The following is a 26,276-nucleotide window of genomic DNA, read 5'->3' as shown; positions in this document are numbered from 1 at the left end:
CGCAGCCAATCGGGGACAGCGAAGTCACCCATGGTGTGGAGCTCGTCAATCAGACATCATTCTTCGCTGCAGCAGTGGCGCAACACCTGTTGCCTGCACAACTAGCGCCCAAAGGACCCACACCCGGGCTCGAACAGCTTTTTATTGCCAATGCGATCTTTGATATGCCTATTTTTGGCCCGAAAGCCTAATCACAAGAAGAAATTCACACCCTCCCTGCCTTTGCTGTGTGCCATGTGCCAACAGCGCAACTACATGGTGATCGCGTGAGTGTGATACAGCCTAGATATCACACGAACGGCCTTTGCCTGATATCGTGATCGCACTCATGCAATCACCCTCATGATGATCGCTCCATGTGCGATCAACTCATTCGTTGGACGTTCTGATTGCGATAAACAGTGGCGCGAGGATGAGTGCGATCCAGTATCGCGCTCATGGTACACAGCGATCACGCACCATATCAGCCTGAGCGTGAGTGTGGGTCGGCTTCAGCCTCACGCTCGCCTTATCAGATGATCGTGATCCTGAGTTCTTTCGGGTCGAAATGCCGACCTCTGCTCATGAGGTACCATCATCAGTATAAAACCAGAAACGGTACGTTACCCGAGTTGTACTTATAGCCAGTGATGGGCAAAGTACCTCAAAATTATACTTAGAGTAAAGTACCAAGTACCTGTTGTCACAAGTACTTCAAGTACAGTACAAAGTACCCAATTCCATATGTACTTCAAGTAAAGTACAAAGTACTAGGCAAAGTACTTCAAGTACTCATCAAGTACATCGCCAATTTAATTTGTATCACTTTGCATATCACTGTTTAGTATCTGTGTCTTGCTCTTTTGGCAAAGCTTTAGTGAGCATTCTTGACAAATGCTCTGATACCGTAAAGTCCTAGGTTAAGTGCTAATCAGATGTTAAACTTGCAGTTACATGTAGAGAGGTAATTAGTCAGCTGTGCTGTGATTATGCAAAATAGTATTATACCCTGACTGATCCAAGGTCACCCGCCTAGTGTGGTGTTCCGGTACTAATCTCGGTATAGTATTCTCGGTATTCGGGTACAGTGGTATAGGAGGCTACATAATTTCAGGGGGAAAAAGTACAAGCCAACAGAGATTATACATTTCTGGGCATTCCTTGCTGTTTTTTGAAACACAATATGTTTAAAAAAAAGAATATGAAGAAAATTAAAGAGAATGAAACACGATGTAAGCCTTCATTTTGATAAGACTGTGATATGCAGCAATGTAATCCATGTGACCAATTAAAAAAATGCAAAATGTAAAAATGAAAGCATGCATGTCTTTCAGAGTGTTCATCGTGTAATGCAATCACACAAGTAGTAACAACTGGACACAGACTGTCGGCAACGCTACAAGGCTTCTGGACACGTTTAATTAGCAATTAGAGCTAATTGGGACCCCTACATTAATCAGCATCATCCAATGAGTCATCACACTAATTGGGGAGCATCCAGACTTGTGCCCGTTACTCGAAAAAAGTAATTGATTACCGTTACCGTTACTTGTACGGAAAAAGTAATTGATTACCGTTACCAATTACAGGACTTCAAATGTAATTGAGTAACGAGTATAAAAGTAACGCGTTACTCCGGTCGTTACTCTGCATTCATGCAAAGTATGCCCATCTTTGTGTGCCTCAGCCAAAAAAAAGAGAAAAAAGAAAAGTTCAACAGTGGAACAGCTGAAATAACCGAAAAATATGTACGTCTACTGTAGTTATCGCCCGGGAAGACGTTAGGGTTGCCACCTTTCGTAGTGAAAAATACCGACTGGGGGAGAGGAGGTGGAATAGAGGGAAAAGAGGAAAGGCTCGTGGAAAAGGGAAAGTGGGTGATGGGTGGACGAGACACACACATAGAGAGAGAGAGTGCTCGCTCAAGATAATGCGAGGAAACATATGTTCCTGTGTTTGGCTGTATCATTGATGCTAGAAATAACAATGATAATAATAATAACGATGAATAATAAGAAGAATAAATAACTAAGAAAACGACTGGTGACTGCGGAACTGGGTCTGTGTTCCAGATTTATTCAAGCTGCACTGGAATGTTGAAGGGAAAATCCCGTAAAAGCCCTTATGAAAGGTCTTGAGCCACAAATACCGGCAAAGGGCTGCCGGTATCACCTTCCTACGGGCAACCGGCAGAGCGCCCAAATAACCGGCCGTGCCGGTATAATACCAGCCTGATGGCAACCCTAGAAGACATTGACCCGATTGTGGAAGATCATGCATGGAACTTCCCCATGACTCACTAAACCTCCAAAGCTACCACCAAGGGAACCACAACACTGGTGTAGGAAGAGATCAGGGAGAGAGACTCTGAAATTCCAGAATAAAGGCTGATGGCACGAAGATCTTGACTTGGGGCAGAACATCTAAAAGATGAGTTAGTCTCTGCCGGTACAGTAATCAATTACTCAGTAATCGATTACTCAGAAAAGTAATTGATTACTCGAAAAATTACTTTGATTTTAAAGTAACTGATTACTCGAAAAATTACTCAAAAAAGTAATTGATTACAAGTAACGCAATTACTAGTAACGCGTTACGCACAAGTCTGGGAGCATCTAACTCATGTCCAGACCACCCTGTGCGTTGCCGGCAACCTGTGTCCATAAAAAAGAAATAAATAGATAGAGATGGAGTGGAGAGAAGGAGTTTAGTTGAAGATCAATGACGCCATCTTGAAGAAAGCGGTACAGAACGGCCGCTGACCATCGCCGGGCGACGGAGCACAGAAGCAGGTTGCAAAGCATCGCACCTATGACCACAAGTTCCGGACATCCTGTGACGTCAGCTGTGACATCATCATGACATGTCTGGGCAGGTTAGGACAGCTCTGGACATGCGAGGAGAAAAACACTCGTAATACAGAGGCTGGGAAAGCAAGAGTTAATATGCTAACCATCAATAGCTAAAAACAGAAAGAATTAGGATGGGTAAAAATCCAGCGAACTGGTAGAAATGTAGGAAGGGAGTTGCCTCAGGACAGAAGCCGCCGATATTTCGGACAGAGACTGTTCTTCTTCAAACAGTCTCTGTTCGAAATATCTGCAGCTTCTGTCCTGAGGCAACTCCGTTCCAACAAAAAGAATTAGTTACACAACAAATGAGTCCACCACGACAGGAGCGCAGAACGATGCGACTGCTCCATCCGACAGCCAGGCAGAGAACTCACTCGTAATGTTTTTTTTTCCTGTATAAAGTCCTGCAGCTGCACCCCCTAGCGGTTACTTTCTCTCTTTAGGCTCCTAAAATTATAGTTTTGTAGCAGTAGTTTTCTAAACTGACTAGCCTCAGACAATGAGTATACGAGTATATAAAGGGTCATGTATTGCATAAGCTTGGTGATGATGTTGAGTGGTCTCACTTATTATTTTAAAAGAGCAGTGGTAGTTTACTGGTGTTGTGATTCTAATGACCATGATGAGCCTTTGGGGTGAAAATCGCTAATATGCACGGTGCTTTTTTTTTGAATTTTATTGTAAAAGTGAACGTCATTAAGAATCGGACAAAGGAAATAATCTTGCGATTCAATAAATAATAGGAGTCTTTGTCTTTGTGATGAGGTCACGCAGTCTGTAGCAATGCATTGACCGTTACTGGAAAAAAGTGTAGCAATAGAAAAATGGTGTGTATTGTCCTGGACGGATTTATGATGAGCACTGTTTTTGAATAAGAGAAGTGCGTGGGCTTAGAAATAGTTTGATGTTGGTTTTCTGCTTTGTTCAAGTGTTTCTCTTCGCTTTTTTCCCCCTTGTTGTCTGACAAACATGCGCTGACATGCCCTAACCTGTTCTGTCATGTTTTCCTTCTACATCTAGTTTTTTTTTCTTTTTGACAAGGAACACTCTTGACGATGTCGATAGTGCTGCCTTGAATGGGAGTAGTGCTATTTTTAATAGTTTTGCGATTCATTTAGTTCAGAGAGTAACCGCAAGGGGGGCAGGTGCATGGCTATATCCAGTCGAGGAACAAAGCGTCATTATTCAGTTATATCCCTGGCTCTCGGATGAGATGGACATGACTTGCTGAACCATTATTTTGTTCTTTTGCAAGTCTCATTTAGTAAGACCTTAGGAATGAAATGCTTAATTCCTACAATCTCCTCTCGTGTATGGTGTTTTTCTGCAATAGTTCCCTATGCAATCATTATAGTAGAATAAAGGAAATAATCTTGGGATAGTGATTCAATAAATAACAGGTCCCCTGTCTAGAGCGTACGCGTCCTTGAGCCACGCAGCTGCATGAATGCGTCATACCGCGACACTATTGTTTCAGGTGGACATTGTCCAGAGGAGCATTAGTGGAAAAAAACAGTGTAGCCCTGAGACAATAGGATGACGTCACGACCAATGAGGACGGCCTGCAGGGGGCGCAAGGATTCACTTCTCTCCTGGACACTGGCGGGAGTTGACACGTTAATTCTGCTCCTAGCAATTGCGTTGGTCGTCAGTGGAAGAGCGTAGCTTAGGTGGGGCTCTGTCTGCCTCTGATGGAGTGCGGACGTGTGGTTCGTCACTGGTGAATGGTGTTCGACGATGCAGGTGGATTTTGTCACGAGCGGATTTACAATGAGGGAATGTAGGTACGTGTCCGATGATGGTGAGTGTCTTTTCACTCTGTTCAAGTGTTTGTTTTCCTCTGTTGCCCAGCAGTCGTGCGATTTGTCATGACGTGTCCTGACATGCCCCGACATGCATGCTTTCCTTTGTTGACGCTGTGTATTTTTTTCTTTTTTGACAAGGAACGTTCTTGTCTTGACGATGTCGGTTGTGCTGCCCTGAATGGGAATAGTGCTAGAACAATTCTTAATAATTTTGCGATCAAATTAGTTCAGAAATTAACCACAAGAGGGACAGATGCATCACTTTATAGAGGAGAAAAAGCATTACGATTCAGTTCCGTGCCTGGCTGTCGGATGCAGTAGAGGAATCGTTCTGCGCTTCTTGTTACCCGTACTCTGTGTTGATTTGTTGAGTGCCTAGTCCTCTTATTAGCCATTGATAAAGTTACGTGTTAGGATATTTTGTTCTTTTGCAAGTCTCATTTAGTAAGACTTTGGAATTCCTATGGCCAGCTTTCATACATGGTGCTCTTCTGCAATAGTTTCCTATGCAGTCGTTATAGAAGAATAAAGGAAATAATCTTGGTATAGTGATTCAATAAATAATAGGTCTTCTGTCTAGAGTGTACGCGTCCTTGGGCCACGCAGGTGCATGATGACGTCATACCGCGACACTATTGTTTCAGGTGGACCTTGTCCAAAGGAGCATTAGTGGAAAAAACAGTGCAGCCTTGAGACAATAGGATGACGTCACGACCAATGAGAACGGCCTGCAGGGGGCGAAGGAATGCTCTTCTTCCTTAGCCTCTCGCACGTGGCCGCAGACGGCGCTAAGAGTGAGCGCGCATACGTAGCAGCCGCAGAGCGGCGCCCCAGTGAGTTGCTCGCTGTCGCTGTTGCTCGCTGTCGCGAGTGTTGCTGAGTCGCTCGCTATTGCTCGCTCGCTGTCGCGGAGAGCAGACGTGCGTTCGGTTGCTCCGCAGTCCCCGCGCTCGCTCAGTTTCTGGCTGGCTGGCGGATGGAGCAGTCGCATCGGTGTCCGCTCCTGTTGTGTTTGCGATTTTCATGCCCGTGCACGTCGGGCGCTGGTTGCTGTTGTCCGGGCATCCCCGCCATTTTCTATCTTCTTCTGCCTTGGGAATGAGAGTAGCGCAGGTGTGATCCTTAATAATTTTGTCGTGAGATTAGTTGAGAAAGTAACCGCTAGGGGTGCAGCTGCTGGACTTTATACAGGAGAGTTCTCTGCCTGGCTGTCAGATGGAGCAGTCACATCGTTCTGTGCTCCTGTCGTGGTGGGCTCATTTGTTGTGTACTTTTTGTTGGAAGGGATTTGCCTCAGGACAGAAGTCGCTGATATTTCGAACAGAGACTGTTCTTCTTCGAACAGTCTCTGTTCGAAGAAGAACAGTCTCTGTTCGAAATATCGGCGGCTTCTGTCCTGAGGCAAGTCCCTTCCTACATCTCTACCAGTTCGCTGGATTTCTACCCATCCTAATTCTTTCTGTTGTTAGCTATTGATGGTTAGCATATTAACTCTTGCTTTCCCAGCCTCTGTATTACGAGTGTTTTTCTCCTCGCATGTCCAGAGCTGTCCTAACCTGCCCAGACATGTCATGATGATGTCACAGCTGACGTCACAGGATGTCCGGAACTTGTGGTCATAGCTGCGATGCTTTGCAACCTGCTTCTGTGCTCCGTCGCCCGGCGATGGTCAGCGGCCGTTCTGTACCGCTTTCTTCAAGATGGCGTCGTTGATCTTCAACTAAACTCCTTCTCTCCACTCTATCTCTATCTATTTATTACTTTTTTATGGACACAGGTTGCCGGCAACGCACAGGGTGGTCTGGACATCAGTTAGATGCTCCCCAATTAGTGTGATGACTCATTGGATGATGCTGATTAATGTAGGGGTCCCAATTAGCTCTAATTGCTAATTAAACGTGTCCTTGTAGCGTTGCCGACAGTCTGTGTCCAGTCGTTACTACTTGTGTGATTGCATTACACGATGAACACTCTGAAAGACATGCATGCTTTCATTTTTACATTTTGCATTTTTTTTAATTGGTCAAATGGATTACATTGCTGCATATCACAGTCATATCAAAATGAAGGCTTACATTGTGTTTCATTCTCTTTAATTTTCTTCATATTCTTTTTTTAAACATGTTGTATTTCAAAAAACAGCAAGGAATGCCCAGAAATGTATAATCTCCGTTGGCTTGTACCAGCTCCGGTGGCGCAGCGGTAATGCGCGCGCTTGGAGACTGGGAGGTCCGCGGTTCGAATCCGCGGGCCGGCTGTGCCATCTGGGGTTTTTCCTAGGTTTCCCTCAGATGTGTAATAGGCGTATGCCGGCACAGTCCCCCTGAAGTCGGCCCATGGACGCAGCTATCCTCCCCCCGAGCGGATTCCGCTCGGTCTTCCACTTCACCCTTTCCTCTCCTCCTCTCCACCACCTTTCCCTTCCCGAGAAACATGCCGCCTAATCAGGCAGGCAGACCTCTCGGGTTCCTCCCAACGACACTCCTCCTCCTCCTCCTCCTCTGTTGGCTTGTACTTTTTCCCCCTGAAATTATGTAGCCTCCTATACCACTATACCCGAAGATTAGTACCGGAACACCACACTAGGCGGGTGATCTTGGATCAGTCAGGGTATAATACTATTTTGCATAATCACAGCAGAGCTGACTAATTACCTCTCTACATGTAACTGCAAGTTTAACATCTGATTAGCACTTAACCTAGGACTTTACGGTATCAGAGCATTTGTCAAGAATGCTCACTAAAGCTTCTGGTCATAGCTGCGATGCTTTGCAACCTGCTCCGTCGCCCGGCGATGGTCAACGGCCGTTCCGTACCGCTTTCTTCAAGATGGCGTCGTTGATCTTCAACTAAACTCCTTCTCTCCACTGTATCTCTATCTATTATTTTTTCTTTTTATGGACACAGGTTGCCGCCATCGCACAGGGTGGTCTGGACACGAGTTAGATGCTCCCCAATTAATGTGATGACTCATTGGATGATGCTGATTAATGTGGGGGGTCCCAATTAGCTCTAGTTGCTAATTAAACGTGTCCAGAAGCCTTGTAGCATTGCCGACAGTCTGTGTCCAGTCATTACTACTCACGCATTGTGATATAAATTCATTATTAATTTCCAATGAAGGAAACAGTATAAAAAAGCATAGAACCTTGCATTGGGAGAGGTGAAATGACAATTGACCAAGTCATTGTGCTGCCGGTTGCAGTGTCATAATGTGTGCGTGTCTTTGCATTCCATTCATTTTACTCAATCATAGAAGAGCTGATACTTTTTCAACATTTCAAGCCTCCCAACAATAGATTTGCTTCAACAAATATGCTCTTTAAAAGCACAAAAATCCCTTTTGGTAAAATGTCAGTGGGAACTGCATTTCACTAGAAGCGCTAAAATGATGTCAAGGCGACGAAAACTCAGAGTATAGCCCTATCTCTGTGTTTTCGTCTTGGTGTTGTCACTTTAGCGGTTTTAGTAGCGGGCATTTTTGATATTCTTTTGTGATTTTTTGTCTGGATTCCAAATTTTGGTACTTGAGTACTTGATGAGAAAGTACTCGAAAAAAAGTACTTTAAGTACAGTACAAAGTATACGATTTAAAATGCGCTTAAAGTAATGTACAAGTACACAGAAATGTACTTAAAGTAGTACTTGAGTACTTGGTACTTCAAGTACTGCCCATCACTGCTTATGGCTTAGTCATGACCTTGTAGCAATCAGGCAGCGGCCCTTTGTGACTGTTACATGCGCTTTCGTCACGGTGATCGTGCCAAGATTCTAAAAAAGTTTTCTCCCCCCCCCTCCCACTACAATCTATGTTCGTATGCCGCGGCCTTTGAATTGCGAAAGTCGCAAGAACGATGTATTTTTAGCACGTGCTCGACAAGTTCTGTCGGTGGTTCACTGCCTGTGGTTCACTGTGGTTTAGACACCTGTTGCTGATGCTCTTTTAATCTTGTGGCTTCCTTTCGTCCAGTTTCTCCTACGTAGAAAGCACTGCATTGTTCACATTCCAGCCTATATTCAACGCCAGATTTTTCCATGTGCGGCACAGGGCCTTTCAGACATATTCCTTCGACTTTTGGAATGCAAAGGCCGTGGCACACTAACAATTGAGGGGGGTACGAATATTTTTGCAATCTTGGCATATTCACCATGATGATAACACATGCAGCACTCACAACTGGCCGCTACCTGTTTGCAAGAAGGTCATGACTAAGCTATAAACGTAAATCCAAATAGTGTTCCATTTCTTGTTTTATGCTGATGATGATGCCCAAAGAGGCATCGAAACGTCACATTAAATTTTGTTTTATTGTTCTGTCAAGTCAGTGTGTGTAGGTTTCCTCGCAAATTATTTGTTCTAAAAACATATGGTCTACTACTCGTTACATACAAGGCCTTGAAGTTCCATACAAGGCCACACAATCTGTACAAAGACGTCTAAACGACTCACGTGCGGCAAATGGTATGGTACTGTACCTCTTTCGCCGTTGTTAAGCAGTTTATTGATGAAGGATCAGCTAATATCATCAATATCAAAAGGGAAAAGTCTACGATCCCTGCTGGAAATAGTCCAATTCAAAATAGACCAGAAATCTCATTCGGTTTAAGTGGATATCACATTCACAATTCTCACTGAAAGTGACCAAAATTTATCATTCCGCATCGACAATTTTGGACAAATACCATATTGAAAACAACAGGAATTTAGTGGGTTCCAGTGAGAAATCATTGTAAATGTCAATGTGAATGAAGTGGAACCGCGCTCAGTCGCACCCATTGGAGGCCGGCCTAGCTTCCCATTGGCCAAATGTACAGCAGCAAGGATTTTCCCATTAAAGTCACATTGAAAGTCTCGTTGCCGATGCACTTTTTGGATGTGCAGTGACTATTCTGTTGCATCAGAAAGCATGTTTTCGCTGTAAAAATGAATTACAGAAAGTACCGTTCATGCTTGAACATTTATTCTTACATATATAAAAATACAGTAGATGTGAAAATATTGCAAGTAGCAGATACAAAGGTAAAAGTTATTTGCGATGTTTGTGATCAGAGCGAATATTCACCAAACGGTTGAAAATCGCTAGCAAGACACAGGAAACACCAATAAGGGAAACCTAAATGAGCACTTATATGTTGTGAAAACATTCTGTCCATCATCGACACACACGACATAAATCCACAATGAGTAAGTTCATGGAGATGTATCCATATATCCAAACAGTGCTGACAAAAAAAAATCGCCAGGTACCCACTGCTGAAATGTGATGGTGTCCTGAAACTCATCAGCATGGCCGAGCTTATCTGTGAGTTTGGCGCGTGGAGGTTTCAACCCCGTGCACTGGGTGCATCGCCCAAGCATGCACTCTTCCTTGTCGATGGCACAGACCATTAGCTGCAAAAGGTCTTTGTAGTTTTCCTGGATTCTCGCAGCAAGAAGCATCATATTCACGTTTTGATTATAAGAGCACACACAGACTGAATGCGTTCCTGGGTCTCCAGCAAGCACGCACGAGGGAGACCTCAAGGATGCAAATGTAGAAAATCCAGCTTCTAGACTTGGGCTGCTTGACTTCCATATGAGAAAGGCTTCCTTCAAGCCCGTAAGCATGAGCCTTTTCTGATGACCCTTGAGAACATCCTTTTGTCCTGGCATGTAGTAGGATATGAGCCATCTTGGTAAAACTTCTCAATTGATTCCTTTGTCACAAGAGACAACGGAGTCATTCCTCTCGCTAAAGATGGCTCGTTCAGGACGCCCATCGTGTGTTTAATTTCTCGTGCTCGGCGAACAAGACGTTCCAAAGTTCCAAAAAACTGCATTGTTTGTTGCCTCGACCACGACCATTGGGCCAACGTTAGGATCATGACCTTCCTTGATTGGCTCTGTTCAGCCGAATATTTATTTCTCAGCTCCTGAAGCAGGGATTCATAATCTTCCGCGGTTATAGGACATGACTCTCCTGAAGTGGATGCCATCGGTATGCCCAACGAAGTTTCGAGGGCTTTCCTGGCTTTGCACTCTATCCTACGGAGCTTCTCCTGTGCATACTTCTGTCTCTGGGGTAGAGCTCTTTTCCGTCTCAACGGAGTTTCATCAAGAAGTTTCAGTGACTCGTTGAACGACTGCAGTGTGTCCTGATCTGCGATCGCCAGTTCACGACCTGGGCTGGACAGTGGCTCCGTCTCTCCCCGGGAACTAGCGCAAGCCTTCCTGTGTTCTTTGCTAGCGTTGACGATATTATTTTAGTTCCGCGCACTCTGTTCCTGTGCTGTCCAAGGGCGTCGACGCAACACTTGGATGCCATCTTTAAGGTGTACCTTCGCACGAAGAGCGCACGGTGGTTCTTGCAAACGGCAGTGATTGAGGAAGAGGCGCGCTTTCCTCGGGCAGAAATAAGGTACTGATGCTCTTCACTTAGTTCAGTGAACTTTGTTGGAGGGAAACTGCACTAATCTCAGCATTCATTGGGACCAAATGAAGAAATTGGACTGTCACTCACATTCACTGACGTAGATGGATGCTCCATGGCCACTTTCACAACACAGTGCGCCGGACGGGGCACATGCACATAGAAATTTCGACGAGTTGAAGTCAATGTCGTTTATGTCAGCCGAGTTACTGAGGTTGACTCCATGGACGAAGACAGTGGCGACTGACACGCAGCGAAGCTTGTTTCCTTTCACATATAATGACCCTACCGTAGTGTGTAACCTATAGCTATAGGCCTCCTGTGGCGGCGTCAAGCGGAAACCTGGCAGTCAGTAATCAACTGAGTGTAGACTGATGTAGCCATGATAATTTTTATTACTCCCTGCATTGTACCGAAACATCCACAGAGACATCCGCCGGAGAGTTCACCAGCAAAGCGCCTAGTTGAATTACCCCTTCCCGGCTTTATTACAGGAAGACAATTTCCGAGTCGCGTTAAGAATTTCTACTCACACGCTCAGACAATCTCAAAATCTGCGCGTCTCGGACAAAAAGAAAAAAAAAAAACAAGCGCCGGTAGCGTTTGAAGCTGAAGAGGGTGGGCGCGCGGAGCGTGCACCCGCTTGCATCTGGGACAGAGATTTGAAAAATTGTTACAAAAAAATAAAAAGTACCCTCGAGATTTTCTTATATTTTGAAGTGGACAGGCTGAGCTTCATTTTAGCGTTGACGGCATGTCTGTATCACGATGGCAACTTCACCTTTTATTCCTTCGGATATTGGCAATTTTCGAAAATTTGCATATTGCCCACCATATTTTGCGGCCGTCTCCTTTCACTGAAGGAATGAAATTTTTTCTACACATTAATCATGTCCACATCTATCAGGACATCAAATTTCATACTTGTGCGTGCTTCCAGTGAACGGGGAAGAATGCCAAACATGCGACAAAAACGCAACAGTTACAACCTGTGGCGCGCCTTAAATACACGTTGTCATCCGATTTTTTCACTTAGAACTAAGGGGCAGTGCTTCCTGATCAGTCTGGAAGTGACAAATGAATAGCTCGGGCCGTTCCCTGCGGAGAAGCCATTCAGCGCACCCTACTTTTTGGCCCTCCCGCAGACTTTGACGCCGCCTCGCGTGAGAGCCGCGTGGAATTCGCTGGATTATTTTTCTGACATTCATAATTCCATGATACAAAGTAGTGAAAAAAAAATTGTCAAAGTCTGTGGGGGTCGGCCCGCGATTTTGGGACGGTGTGCGTGTGTGTGTATCAGTAGTTCCATCTCAAATCGAAAAATCTAGTACACTTGATGACTCGAATGAAGGGGAAAAATATATATATGTTGAAGCCATCGGTGGGTTAGGAGAAATAAACTCTCTCGAATTATCTGCGCTGTGCGGTTCGGGAAATACGAGAGGAGGAAAAAACTGCTTCTTAGAGGACGATGTCGTCGCGCGCAGGTTTGAGCCTTCCTACAAGGCTATTTCTCGTGGAATTGTAGTAATTTCTTGGTTTGTCTTTGGACCACCTAGGGCACAATAGGCTCTGTCGACAGAGCACTGCCAATTCAGGAGCCTATTGTGCCCTAGGAGGTCTAAAGCCAGATTAAAATATTACTACAATGCGACAATAACTAGCCTTGTAGGGAGCGCTGAAACCAGCGCGCGACGTTTTTGCCCCTTTCCTATTTCCCGAACCGCGCAGCTCCCCCACGGCGTCAGTCGTGCGTTGTCCACCTCAGTGAAGCCGACAACGGTGAGCCCTTTCGGCATCACCACCACCACCACCACCACCCACCGAACAGCGCAGCGCAGATAATTCCGAAAGCGTTTATTTCTCCTAACTCACCGATGGCTTCAACATATATTTTTTCCTTTCATTCGAGACATCAAGTGTACCGGATTGTTCGATTTTAGATGGAACTAGCATATGCTCGTGTTCGTCAAGGATGTGCATGCCTTGAGTGATTTCTTCTTTCTGCCAGGTAGAAGGGAATAGAGCCTGATCAGTTGTGGAACGATCGACATGGAGGACAGGCAAAGTGGTGAGTGTTCCACATCACTTAAAACCAAAGCAGAAGACATCCTTGTGTTCCTTCTTTGTATATCCCCAATCCAACGAAGCAATCTCACCAATGTCCGGGGCGACTGCAAGAAGCTGTACAGGTACAGCTTCTTTGCGTGCATAGCTTGTTTAGGTGCACTGCGTCAGTATAAGTACAACGTATCTGCTTCTTTCTTCGGTGTCTGGCTTGATTCTTGTGTGCACTCTTACACATGCTTTGTGGGTTTTCTTCGTGTCTTTTTCCTCTGACGCATGGGCGCCGCTAGGATTTTCTCCAGGGGGGGGGGGGTACGGGTGCCGCGAGTGCAGGGCGGGAGCAGAGGTGTTCGGGCTGGTGCTCAAGGTAGGGGATATTCCTCTAGTTCTGGGTGTCGAATGCGCCCGCAACTATATTGTTTTGGCTCTGTAACTCTATGCTTCGGAATTTTTATGTTTTGTCGTTTCTCGGCAACGCAATCCCTTGTCCGTGCCAAGGCTCGCTCCTGGTTTTTTGTTTCATACTACGTTTACCGTCACCACTCCTTCTTCCCTTTCCGTCAGCGATGATCTCATTTCTGATGATTTTGCAAAAACGAGAAGACACGGTGAAACATCAGTGCCTAGTTGTCACAAATTGACAATATCAACCGGTAGTTTATTTTCAGCAGATATGAACTTCAGTATCAGTATAGACGATAATTTTCTACCTTCACTCCCTAAGTCCCACACTCTTTAAACAGAAACTGTCGGCGCCTTTGCTTTTCTCGCGCAAAAGAGTTGACAACTTTTAACTTTTTCCCCAAATGTGTTGTCGCCACTCACTTTTTCGCGATGAACCGTTAGTCATACACAACGCGTTTAGCTGGTCCTCAGTCATTGTGGAACCGAGCCAGTTTTTACCCTCCGCAGGGTGCTGAAAAAACGTTCCACTGTACATGTTGTAGCAGGCAAACACCATGAAAGAAAAGTGTGCTGCTCCCAATACGAGCTGACCCCAGATGGACATTGTTCATCGTCGTTAAATGTGTTGGGGAATTAGGGATGAAAGGCTTTGTTTGCAAGGTGCTGACCCGTGTTTACCCTTTCTGGCGAATTAGATATCGACGTTCCCACGACAGGATTTATCTGGTGTCTCCATGGCGGCCGGAATCGTCATAATAATCTGAGACGGACATAGCGTCTGAAGAGACAATATGCAAGGAGGCTAACCGTTGCACTAATTTGATAATTGTACTAAAACTGGATACTGCGTACTCCGGAAGATAAATATCCTCAGTCAGCATAATGTACTGCAGGCCATGCCACTCACCTGTAACTGCTCACATGAAAAGCCAGTCATATTAACGAGGAACAGAAAGTTCGTTACCCACCGCACCAAGCTAACCACGTAAAAAAAGAAACGAAAGAAAACGTGATTGTGTTCAAACGACCATGTTAGGGCAGGGCCACTTGCCTCTGCCATCTGACAATCAGCACAAGTTGCGTCGAGCGAACTTGCAGCAGGTGGATTTCCACAAGTTGGACTTACAGGGGGATGATGCCCAACAGGCGATCGACTTCTGGATCTTAATAAGTCTCTTACCTGCCTTGTCGTAGCTCGCGGGGTGTCTCGCCTGCCCTTCATAGGCAGGCTGGATAACCCGCAGGCCCAAGGGTGGACCGAAGGAACGCGATAACGGTGCAGGATTATTTCAGAACTAAGCCTAGTTTACAGCTTGAGCGATAAAAAGCGACATCCGTGCTTAGCACGAGCAAGCAGGATTTGATTTGGTCTCGTACTGTTCTGGTGTTAAACTGACAGTTCTGGTATATTTGTGGCTGTGTCTTCTCTTGTTATATAGTTACGTTTAAATTTGTTTGATAAGTGCTATAGAAACACGTACGTCACGGTTGGAAATAGTAGGCCGGTATCTACGCGCTGAGTCATCGGCCTGGGCAGGACTCTATTCACTGGGCCATTGGGCCGGGCCGAATGAGAACATGACGGTCTCAGCCCGGGCGGTGCCATTATTCGATGCGCCCGGGTTGGGCCCAGAAATGCCGGCCCATGCAGGGCCCTCTATTCTGCGGCCGAAATTTCGGTGATATCGCCATCCATGGTAACAGGAACAGAATCGGCCAGTCAACGTGACCAAACGCACAAATTATACACAACTCTCGACAAACGAAACTTTACAAAGCGGTTACGAAATCACCGCAGGAAGCTGTAGCAGCTGCGACAGGAGCAGTGTAGATCAGATTTCAGATGCGTGCGCAACAGAAGGTAGAACAGTGCTGGGACGGTTATAATAGCACTGTTATGTGATTTTGAGCTCCATCTCTTGTATTATACGCTCCACAATGCTATTAATGCAACAAATACGGTTCCTAGCGAGACATATTTTAAAAAATCCATACGTCATCTTCATTGGCAGATGATATCTTGTCATTGCGGCTTATCCATTCGTCATTTTGACGTGAACGTCATTTTGAACTTCTCATTACACGCACCTCACAACTATAGGGCATATAGCGAAACAGCGCGAACGTTCTGTTCTCCCTGCGTTGCATTGCGAGTGTGTTCGAAATAATGAGCATTGAGTGCAGAATATACCTGCTTCGAGTAGCCTATGACACCCCTTTAGAGCCACCCTTCAAAAGTTCAGATTCCACTGCGAACCACGACAAAAAGTTAGTGTTTAGGATTGTGGGGAATAATGAGGCCTTCCGCCTCCTTTTCCAGCGCTTCAAACTGGAGAAACGCGGCAAAAAAATGAGCAGGTCCATAACTCACATCTAAAATTGATAAAACGACAAATAATCGACAACCGACCAATCGATATCAACCTACAGACTTGATATGTTAACAAAGACCATAGCATTCTTCAGACCTAAAAATTGTCTCAAGTATGTGCTTTGTGAATTCTTAGTCACCACTGACCCTGTTCGTAAAAAATAAATAAAAAAATATCATGGTTGATCCATCGGTGGATCCGACGCACAAGCGTTAGCATTAAAACTTGAAAACTATTTGCGAACTCACTCACAACACTATACAGGCCGTCACAAACGCACACAGCCTTTCACACGTCCCTACACAAAGCTAACTCAAGACAGCATTTGCAGCCGAACGAGCCTTTCGAGCTCACTCCGATTGAGTTTGGCGGCGCCATCTCGCAGCCTTCTTTCGCCGCCGCTCGTTCGCGCAGCTTTCACCCAAGGCGGACCCACGCAAGGATTTCTGAACCTGTCGACGTGGAATACTTCACAGTAGAACAACAGTATATTGAGTGCACAGGCACACCCATTCACAGATCTAGCATGACAGAGAACATGTTCATATCCCTTTGCTGTTTGCCTAGGCGTCTGGTTGACCCGTCACAAAGGAACTTGTGCAGCTGTTATGCTGAAAGATGATGTTCCAACCACCCAGAGTGGCTTATCCATTCTACTGTATCCATGCAGGTGCTTTTCTGAAGATGTGAGTTGAGTGATTATACCTGAGCAAGAAAGACCAGAATAGGGATCAGAAACGTGAAAACCAAAAATTCTACCGGCCTAAATGCTGTGTAAATGCCACAGGTGTGGTGCTATGCTATGCTAAGGGGTAGAATGGAATAGGAACCGATTTACCCGTCATCGAGTGGGTGGCGGAAAAACACAGTATTGGTCCTTCTTGAATCGTTGTCGCACCGAGCGAGAGAGGCGGAGCTGCCTTCCACTTATCTATCACTGAATTGACTTGAAGAACTATCCAAGAGGCTCTGAGTTTGTCAGGGTCGGTATCGACAACATGTTAATGGAACCACAGAAAAATCCATCCAAGGTGGTACCGGCATGGATGCTTTGCTTGCGCCCCTGCTGCACCCACCGTATTTCGGAACTTTCGAAAAAAAGCTACTCCGGCACCGCCGACATGGTGCAACACGCTTACGCGCGCCACGGAAAGTGTATAATTTCAAATCGACCAATGAGCGCTCGCATACCGTGGGAGCGGCTGCAGAAGCCAATGGGCTGGTGAGAGTTGAGAACTCCCTCTTCGACGTAAAAATTTTGACGTTTCATGACGCGATAAGCTCGCAGCGCCTCAGTTTAGTCCGCAAAGGAACTCACGAGTTTAAAGCGGGAACCGCATACGACGTTTTCTCGACGCAGATACGCTGAGCTTTGAGGTCGTGACGTCACCCCCGATGGAGAAACGTCGGACCCACCCGCAAACGGCGTTTTCTCGGCGAAGCCTAGGATCCGGCGCAAAGTTTGTACTCGAGACCCCTGGCGGCATTTCTCGTCATGAGTAAGAGCTATTATAGGCTGGCATAACATACGCGACGGATATCACTTGAAAAACATACAGTATAACTTTGTATAAATACAATATCTGGTAACCAAAGGCAATAACCAAGGCGCGCCGACCATCAACGTGGAAATCTCTTGCTTGTACTTCCGCTTCCGTCCGCTGTTCTCCCGCGTCTCCCAGTATGGACCAAAGGCGAAAATTGCTGCTGCTGTTAAAAAAGAAAAAAAAGAACTGCTTCTTCTCTAAAAGCGACAGCTGTTGCGGTAGAAGGATTGAAGAAGACCGTCCAGAACACTCTACTGGGTGCAGCGATATCTAGGTCAGAGGGAAACGACAATCGAACAATGGCTGGCAAGTGGGATGGTATGCGTTTTGTCGCTCCCGTGTCCGCATTCATTTTCATTTCCAGCCAATTCTGCCTGGTCCACTTCATTCTGTCTTCCACTTGCGCGTACTTCGCGACCACACCGTCTATGCCCACACAGCTGAGCGGCTGTGGAGACTATCGTTTCCGGCCAAGCATGCGATTGGTCGAGACGGACACGTCGCTTCCTGCGCTTGCCGCTCCGATCTGTTCACCTGAGATGTCGGCGTGCCAGCTCGACGGCCATTGTTCGTGGAGCTGAACATAAAAATGCCGAGCGCTCGGCGCTCTTGCGTCGAGTAAACGTCGTATGCGGGTCGCCCTTTATCCCCTTGCCCCCGCCGTGGCCGCATCGCGCGTTGCACTCTCCACAAAACCTCTCGTTCCTTCTACACTCACCGCGCATGCGCGCCGCGCGGTGCGGAACCGCCGACCATGCCGCCATTGTTGGGTGGCGAGGACTATAATATCAACGCATTAAAAGTAATCGACTTCGATTACTTTACGTCACAAGTCACCCATTGTCTGCATCCGCTACTGCGTAAAGGAACCACACTCACGCACATGTATTTTATTTTTCGTATCACCTGCAGAGTTTAAAATGTCCTGCGCAGAGCAAATAGATTACACAGGAACCCTTTTCTTCACCGCCACACAAATTTTTCTTTCACGATGCAGCCTTGCGCTTCCAGCAAGAACACGCGAGGGCGGTCTGGTGATATGGGTGATGTGGGCACGCCGAGGGGCATAAACATTGCAAGACCAAAAGTGCTCGTGCCATCTATCCTAAAAGCGATAAAACCCCGGTGCAGGGGACACAGAGAGACAAAACAGACGAAGCACTGACTGACAAACAACTTTAATGGCAGAGACACAGCTTAAATACACCAACTGCACACACCCGACCGCTAGTGGCAGCCAAGGCCATCATGCTGTGATCACAAAGTTATCACGCAAACAGGAGCACCAAGTAAACGCCTCCCATGAACCAGAATTCGTGTTAGTTATCAATGAACTGCTGAATTGTATCCGTTACCAACACGGAAGGCACGCTTATGCAACTATATCCAGCCCGTTTTATCAAAAACGCTTCCTTATAAAGAACACCTAACTTATTACTTTTAAACAACACTTTCGGTTTTTTGAACAGCGGCTTGCGCCCGGAACAGGTTCTTAAGTGTTCCGCCAGCTTACCATACCCCTTTCCTCTCGAAGCTATATGTTCCATCAGACATACATTAACACAACGTTTAGTTTGACCAACATACTGGCACCCACAAGACAAGGGAATTGAATAAACAACACAAACACTGCAAGTCACAAAAGGATCTACGTGTTTTACATGACAACCCCCACTTTTTGTCCGGTTAACCCTAGCCATTAAAGACCTGAGCCAATAACCCCTTTTGAAAACCACATCAGCACCATGCCTACAGGCTACCTTTTTTAGGCGATGGGCGGCCTGATGAACGTACGGGATCACTCCAACCCCCCCTCCAATCTCTCTGTTCACATCGCACGTGAGGATCACAAGGTTCCTTTACCAACCTATTTACGACATCACTGATTATATTCCAAGGATATCCAACGTCCTCAAGCCTAGTGACCTGCTCCATGCAGCTCGACCCCACCTTATGAACACACGACCTCACCAAAGCGTTTTTTATCAAAGATTTTGCAACTCCAGCTTTTACAGTTTTTGAGATATTGGACTCAAAATGCGTTAAAGGTTTTTTTTTTACATCGCTGGCAATATTCCCAACATACTCCAATCCCACCAGAAGAAATCCGAAGATCCAAGTACTAAATTTGACCATTTTCTTCCCTTTCCACAGTAAACTTTAAACCTAAATCCTCTCCAACAAACAAACCCTGTATACCCGATTCATTTCCTTACATACCCACACCTACCAAAACGCCTAGTACCTACCTACCTAGTAATAAATTCAACATACATAGTAACATACCTAGTAATAAATTCAACCCCAAATCTCCCACCCCCAAAGCTCCCAGAAGCAGCCCTATCTACCTTAGCCAATACCAAATCACTAAGTGCTGGAGCAATTCTGGTTACTGGGAGGCGTTTAGTTGGTGCTCCTGTTTGCGTGATAACTTTGTGATTACAGCATGATGGCATTGGCTGCCACTAGGAGTCGGGTGTGTGCAGTTTAAGCTGTGGCCAGGGGCGCCGTCAAGGGAGGCGGGCAAGGGGGGGGCTTGTCCCCCCCTGGCCCCAGGCTCCCTGGCCTATCTAACATGGTCATTTGAACACAATCACTTTTACTTTCTTTTCTTTTCTACGTGGTTAGCTTGGTGCGGTGCGTAACGAACCTTCTGTTCCTCGTTAATTAAATGACTGGCTTTTCATGTGAGCAGTTACGGGTGAGTGGCATGGACTGCTGTACAGTATGCTGACTAAGGATACTTATCTCCTATTATATAATCGCTGGCGGAAAGGGTAGCAGGAGTAGCGACAGCAAACGTAGTATGAAACAAAAAAAAAATCAGGAGATTGCCTTGGCACGGACAAGGGATGACATTGCCGAAAAAAGGGTAACACGTAAAAATTCCGAAGCATAGGGTTACTGAGCCAAAACTGAGCCAAAACAATATAGTTGCGGGCGCATTCGACATCCAGAGCTAGAGGAATACCCGAACACCACCACTCCCGCCCTGCACTCTCGGCACCCATATGCCCCCCAACCCCCACCCCACGGGCCGAGGATGGTTTGCCCCCCCCCCCTCCCTGGAGCAAACGCTAGCGGCGCCCATGGCTGTGTCTCTGCTATTAAAGTTGCTTATCAGTCACTGCTTCGTCTGTTTTGTCTCTCTGCGTCACCTGCACCGTTTTTTATCGCTTTTAGGGTGTACTACCAAACAGCCCGGTTTTTATCGCTTTTTAACCTACGTGCCATCTATTTCTGATTTTTAGCCTTCTACACGTAACGACCAATGACAGGGGAGGCATAAGGCAATTGAGTGTGATTACTTTGATGAGAACAGGGCAGCAGGCATAACAGTGGTAAAGCCAATGGGGAAGTGGAAGTGTAACAATGTGTGATGGCGTGGAGGGGGTCCCCGAAATCCACCATCAAGAATAAACGTTTAAGAATAAATCATTCAAGAATAATCCGCTTAAAAAATACACGGTCAAAAATATATCTCCTAAAATAAACCGCTTACTATCCCCGCTTAGAGATCACCGTTTAGTAATCCACCATTAAAAATAAACTGTTTCAAAATCCCCTCATCATCTAGCACGGAGGCGGACTGATTGCAATTTGCGCCGTGTTAGATCATGTTATGTTAGGTTAGTTTAGTTTGGTTTCGGTTAGTTTGGGATAGGTTAGGCTAGTTTCGTCCTATGAGGTTAGGTTAAGCCCCTTGCTTGCAGTTCACCTTGATTTGGGCCATCCCACATGACTCTAGCAACTGTAGGGTGGATTTGGGGGGATCCTGAAACGATTTATTTTTAACGATATATTCTTAACCGTGGATTCCTTAGCGTTTATATTTAAACGGGGATATTTCGGCGATTATTTTTGTGCGTTTATTTTTAAGCGTATATTCTGGGAGATATATTTTGAACAGTGGGTACTTCCGCGTTTATTTTTGAAATATTATTTTTAATGGCTTCAAACGGGATACACCCGTAATAATAATACAAGAAGGATTACAGTAACACTATTATAATAGTTTGCATTATAATACATTCCCACTCCTGATATATATTAAATAAACGAGTTCTATGTGTTAGCACTGCCCCTGGAACTGGGAAAGTGGTAGTTGCAAAGAAACATCATGGTGACGTACTTTTGCACGCCAATCAAAGCGCAGCGCGCAGTTGACTGGCTTCGCAGACAATTGTATCCGATATCGTCTGCACCGCGCCTTCCAGGTGATCGCTCAGACGGTTCACATCTACCACGGGCACGCATCGTTGGTCCGTTAGAGTATGTCGTATCCTTGTTTTCGCGTAGATTAAATTCCGACATGCTCTCAACATCCGGCGTTCTCTTGCAGAGCATTTAACGAAACTTTCCAGTTACTCCCATTAAATTCTCGTTGCCGTGGTCAGTGATCAATGAGAATTAATTCGCTACCATCGTTTTGGAATCGACGCGCACGAAGTCAACTGCCCTCGGCCCTCGAGGTGTTTGCGATGAGTATGCTAGATCCCGTCGGAATGTTGTTTTAAAACGTTGCTGTGTCATACGAGAGTACTTAGCAGCAGCTTCGAATTCGTATTACGATTTCCTTTGAGGACATCAGGTCACTCTATGTCATATGATGCCTACACACTATTGACTACGCAATTGTCTACATGCACGAGAAATTGGCCACTTTTAGCTACATTCTCATTGCACATTGCGGACTTTTCAGGATTTTGACGTGGCCACCCTGGCCATTGATGTCATGGTGTAAACAACAATTTACCATACAATGCGGAGCAAAGCCTAGCACCCCTATACAGGTCGGAACAAAATACATAAGCTTCAAAATTCGTCACGCAATCTTCATCTACGAGCTCAAACACTGTAGCACGTATACGTGATAGGTGAAAGGCATACGACAGAAGTATTATTGAGTTTTATAACATGGGAGGGAATCAACGAAAATGATGATTTAAATCCAATCTTAGCAACGTGATGTTGCTCGCTTGAACGAAACAGTATGATTGCCTTATCATGTTTTCGAAACTGTTACTGTGAGCTCCTTCCGATGAGCTAAAACTCTCTAATGTTAATATTCCGGAGAGAGTTTTAGTACACACTGTTAACACAGAACTTCACCACATAGCACGTTTCTAGTCAAGTCTCACGCCGTATGATATCATTCTGTGTCCTATTTGTTCAAAGCAGGAGGGGGCGCCTACCTGGGCCATGCATAATGTGTCTCAGATAGGCGGCTCCTCTCATTTCCAACAAATCAGGATACGGCATGATCTAATTCCCGGTTCCGACTTCCGGCTATGACCGTTGCTATGCGGTGAAGTTCACTTTTAACAGTGCAGGTTGTGTCTGTAAACAGGGAGTTTGAGAAAATCGTATGCGCCATCCGATTCCGACACCGCGTCGCTCTCAATGACGTGAGCCTTCGGATGGGGAAGAGGCGAACGGAGAACGGCAAGAGTGCAAGCACTGAGATAACCCGACGTGCGCGAGGGAAGCGAGAGACGCGTGCTACAGGCCATTCATTTGTTCTCATACGCCACGGACCCGCCACTTGATCTTCGCTTTGATTGAATGGTCGGTACCTTCCGCCATCGTCAGTCGTTCAAGGGGCAACCGCTTGGACGGCGCCTGGGCACGGACTTCTGTCGTCTTCGATGTGGCGTTTCGGAATGCGCCTTAACTTCGGCAACGCGTTCCAGGTTGCAATCTCTGCGCCCTTTCCCAAACAGCGGAAGACGGTGGCAATTCCGGCGCATGACGCAAGTTACGGCTTACATGCCAATGTCTGGACAAGAGTATGCCACATGAACAGTTCTTTGTGGCGGTATCGGCATGGTCGCTTCGAAATTTCCAAATGCCGCAGCAACTCTCATATATTTATTTCAAGCATCCATGTTGGCGGTTAGTAATCGTCAGATGTCATGGGTGAAGCGTGGCACAGTGACACTAACACGAACATTCCTACGGCGTTCGATGATGTGTCCTCATAAGTTGTGCCGGTGCCTCCCAAAAACGTTTAGCGAACAATATGACGGATTACTCTCCACGTCCATCAAGGTATAACACGCATAATTTACTGTGCTTTACTAACTTATCTTTGGTAAAGACGTCTTATTCGTACTGTGTCATGGAGGCACACATACCTCCTACTCCGATGCCTGAAATAATCGTGAAATAATAACTCATAATCGTCAATTGCAAGTGAGCTCCCAGTTCCAACTTGACTACCCTTTGCCATATTGACGGAATTGGGTGCGTGGTGGTGCAGTTCCCAGGGGATGTCTGAAAGCGTCGTTAAATGGGGCATTGTCGTATATTAAAGGGAACTTTCCCACTAAGGGAAGCCTAAAAAAGTGTCTCGACCTGTCAATCAAACTTTAGCGTTTTTTCTCCGCTGCTTCTTTTCATGGAGACCACCATGACTCCAGAATTTTCCCAAAAATGTCGGTTGTTTTTGCGTGTTATCGGGTGTCAAAAGTTTATGGAAAGATTGTGAAAGACCCTGTAATTCTGACTGAAATTGGGTGTTGTGGCCAGAGCTTTCTAATAAGCGCAAAAAAAGTTACTATCCTTGAGAATCTCTTCAGTTTAATTAAGCTAACTAGACAAATAATGAGATACATTGATGGAAACCACCTGTTTAGGAGGCAAAAACCTTCACAAGTATGACGCAGAGGTTTCTAATCTTTATCTCAAGTACATTTCTATAATAAATAGGGGTTCACTCTTAGTTGAAACACCCTGTGTGTTCCATCAAGCGGGTCCAGCAGCCGATCAGTTCTGCTGTTCTGCACCCCTCCAATCTAACCCTCTAAATCCAGCTGGTGTCGATAAAACTGGCCACAAAATTGGAGCCTCATTAGGTTGGCAAGTCGCTAGAGAATATCCGTTCCAATCCAATCCACTTCAGTTTCCCGTCAGTGGTGGTGCTCAGTAAATACACGTGAAATATAGTTTAGGATGCAAGGAATAACACGGAACCGTATTTCAGCTCCTGATGGGCAGAGAGCCAAAAAGTGTGCTGAGCTACAGGTATAGACAGGTCTCATTAATGGCCAGACACCCAGTTTCTTACAGACGTCTCTGGAGGCACAGGGCTAGAGTCTCTGTGGTGCCCGGGAAAGCACCCACCGGAAATTGCTTAAAGCGACTGTTACATCCGTCGCAGTAGATTCCGAAACGATAGTGCCTCTTTACTCCACGTTCGTCAGTGACAATAAGTTTATTGTAGAGCATTGCCCTAGTTGCGATTCTATTCTCTCAAAGCCTCACGACAGAATTCGTTTCGACAATGTTAGAAATACTGCATACTTCATTGGCCTTGGTATAGAACCAGCAATTACCTACAAAATAAGAATAGCAAGAAAAAAAAGGTCACAGTGGTCTTCCAGTCTCCTTTGGAGATGAAGTGAATGGGCATATGAAGACCATCTCTGGAACGAGGCGGACACAAGCAGCTCCAGCTAATCAAATTATCATTTAATATCTATGCATTTATGCATTTTTATGCATATCTATGCATTTAATATCTATGCATGTTTTGTCCAGTGAATAGATTCAAGAAATATATTAATTTTACTGAAGAAAAGACGGTTGAGGTGGTCGGAGACACACCGGAGGACAAACTTCCATCAATTTTTATTATGGATGATTGGGAATAGAAGGTGTGTATTTATTGGAATCGTGAGTCATACTACTGTTAATTAAAAAAAAACGGAAACCAAAAGACGAAATAGTCGGATTTGAAATTACCGAATGCCGACCTAAACAAGCCAGAAACTGTTAGGTGCAAATAGGGTCCAAAGGAAATGAGGTTTCATGTTTATGATATTATATCACGCAGTATATCGTGTTCATTTGTTAATCATTTATATTACAACGGTTGCAGAATGTCATGCGGACGAAATTCCTAGAGGAGAAAGAGGAAGCGGCCACGAAAGGTGAGTGTTGATCAATTAACCCAGAAAAACGTTTTAACGAAGCAAGAACGCCAAGTTAACGAAGGGGCAAGTAAGCTGTTGTAGGGGCACAGTAAGCCCTAGCAGTAGTCGACATGACGCTAGGCGCAAATGCTGCTCCGCCACCAAAATACAAGTCGAAACATGCATTGGGACATTCATTTTCCAAACCATGTCAACGACGTGCGCTGTCTGGACAGTTATATTGGTAAGTGATGATGTCCCACCACCCGCTCTCAGGGACTGATCTTTTTAGCAGTCGTGTCGTATGATTAGGGCGCAAGTGCATTTTACTAAATGGATTTTATTTTCTGCGTATGACAACTAATACACGTAGCGGTGGTTTAGCTTTGTTGTGTTAAGGGAACAAATACTTTACTAAACCTGAGTTCTTGAACAGCACAAGCACATCTATCAACATGTTAAGAATAGCTGACGCATGGCACGGTGCAAAAATCCTAGGCATAGTAAATTGCGGTCCTGTGCAGCATGAAACGTCAATGAATACACAAGAGAAGAATCCAAGTGATCACCTACAAACTTGACATGTACATGACTAGATATGATGTACAAAGTGATACATGATCACTCTCAAAGTCTCAACACCCTTTTCGGTGCAAATGTGGTGTAATTTGGGTCTAAACGTTACACCCTGTGCGGGAAAAAGTTTGCATGGTGGTTGTTGGATGGGTGTAATATTTACTGAGATCGACCTTGCGGATGCATGTCCTGCTACTGGTGCGAAAAGGGTGCAATTGAGCGAAATGTTTATCTTTGGCGTATATAGCAAATGAATGTCCTGTACGCCGAGTCTTAGTTTCCCCTCATAGCCAGTAAGAAACGCATACGATATTTTGATTACTTCAGTGTTTCTGTGCATGTAAGCA

General features: G+C 45.5%; 1 protein-coding gene across 9 annotated transcripts in view; it reads left to right on the top strand.

The window, feature by feature from the left end:
- Positions 1-26,276, top strand: part of LOC135378924 (caspase-3-like) — a 205,046-nt gene that overhangs the window by 40,767 nt on the left and 138,003 nt on the right. For 5 of the 9 annotated variants that reach the window (XM_064612094.1, XM_064612090.1, XM_064612095.1 and 2 more), the window contains exons 2-3: positions 13,062-13,117; positions 25,320-25,371. In XM_064612094.1, coding sequence (XP_064468164.1) covers positions 13,099-13,117; positions 25,320-25,371 — 71 coding nt within the window. In that variant the 5' untranslated portion in view covers positions 13,062-13,098. Of the gene's footprint in view, positions 1-13,057; positions 13,118-25,319; positions 25,372-26,276 lie in introns of all 9 variants that reach the window. The other 4 variants (XM_064612092.1, XM_064612091.1, XM_064612093.1 and 1 more) reach the window with 2 other exon arrangements.

Source organism: Ornithodoros turicata, chromosome 1, assembly GCF_037126465.1.
Source record: "Ornithodoros turicata isolate Travis chromosome 1, ASM3712646v1, whole genome shotgun sequence".
Taxonomy (NCBI): domain Eukaryota; kingdom Metazoa; phylum Arthropoda; class Arachnida; order Ixodida; family Argasidae; genus Ornithodoros; species Ornithodoros turicata.
This window is presented reverse-complemented; position numbering and strand designations above follow the sequence as displayed.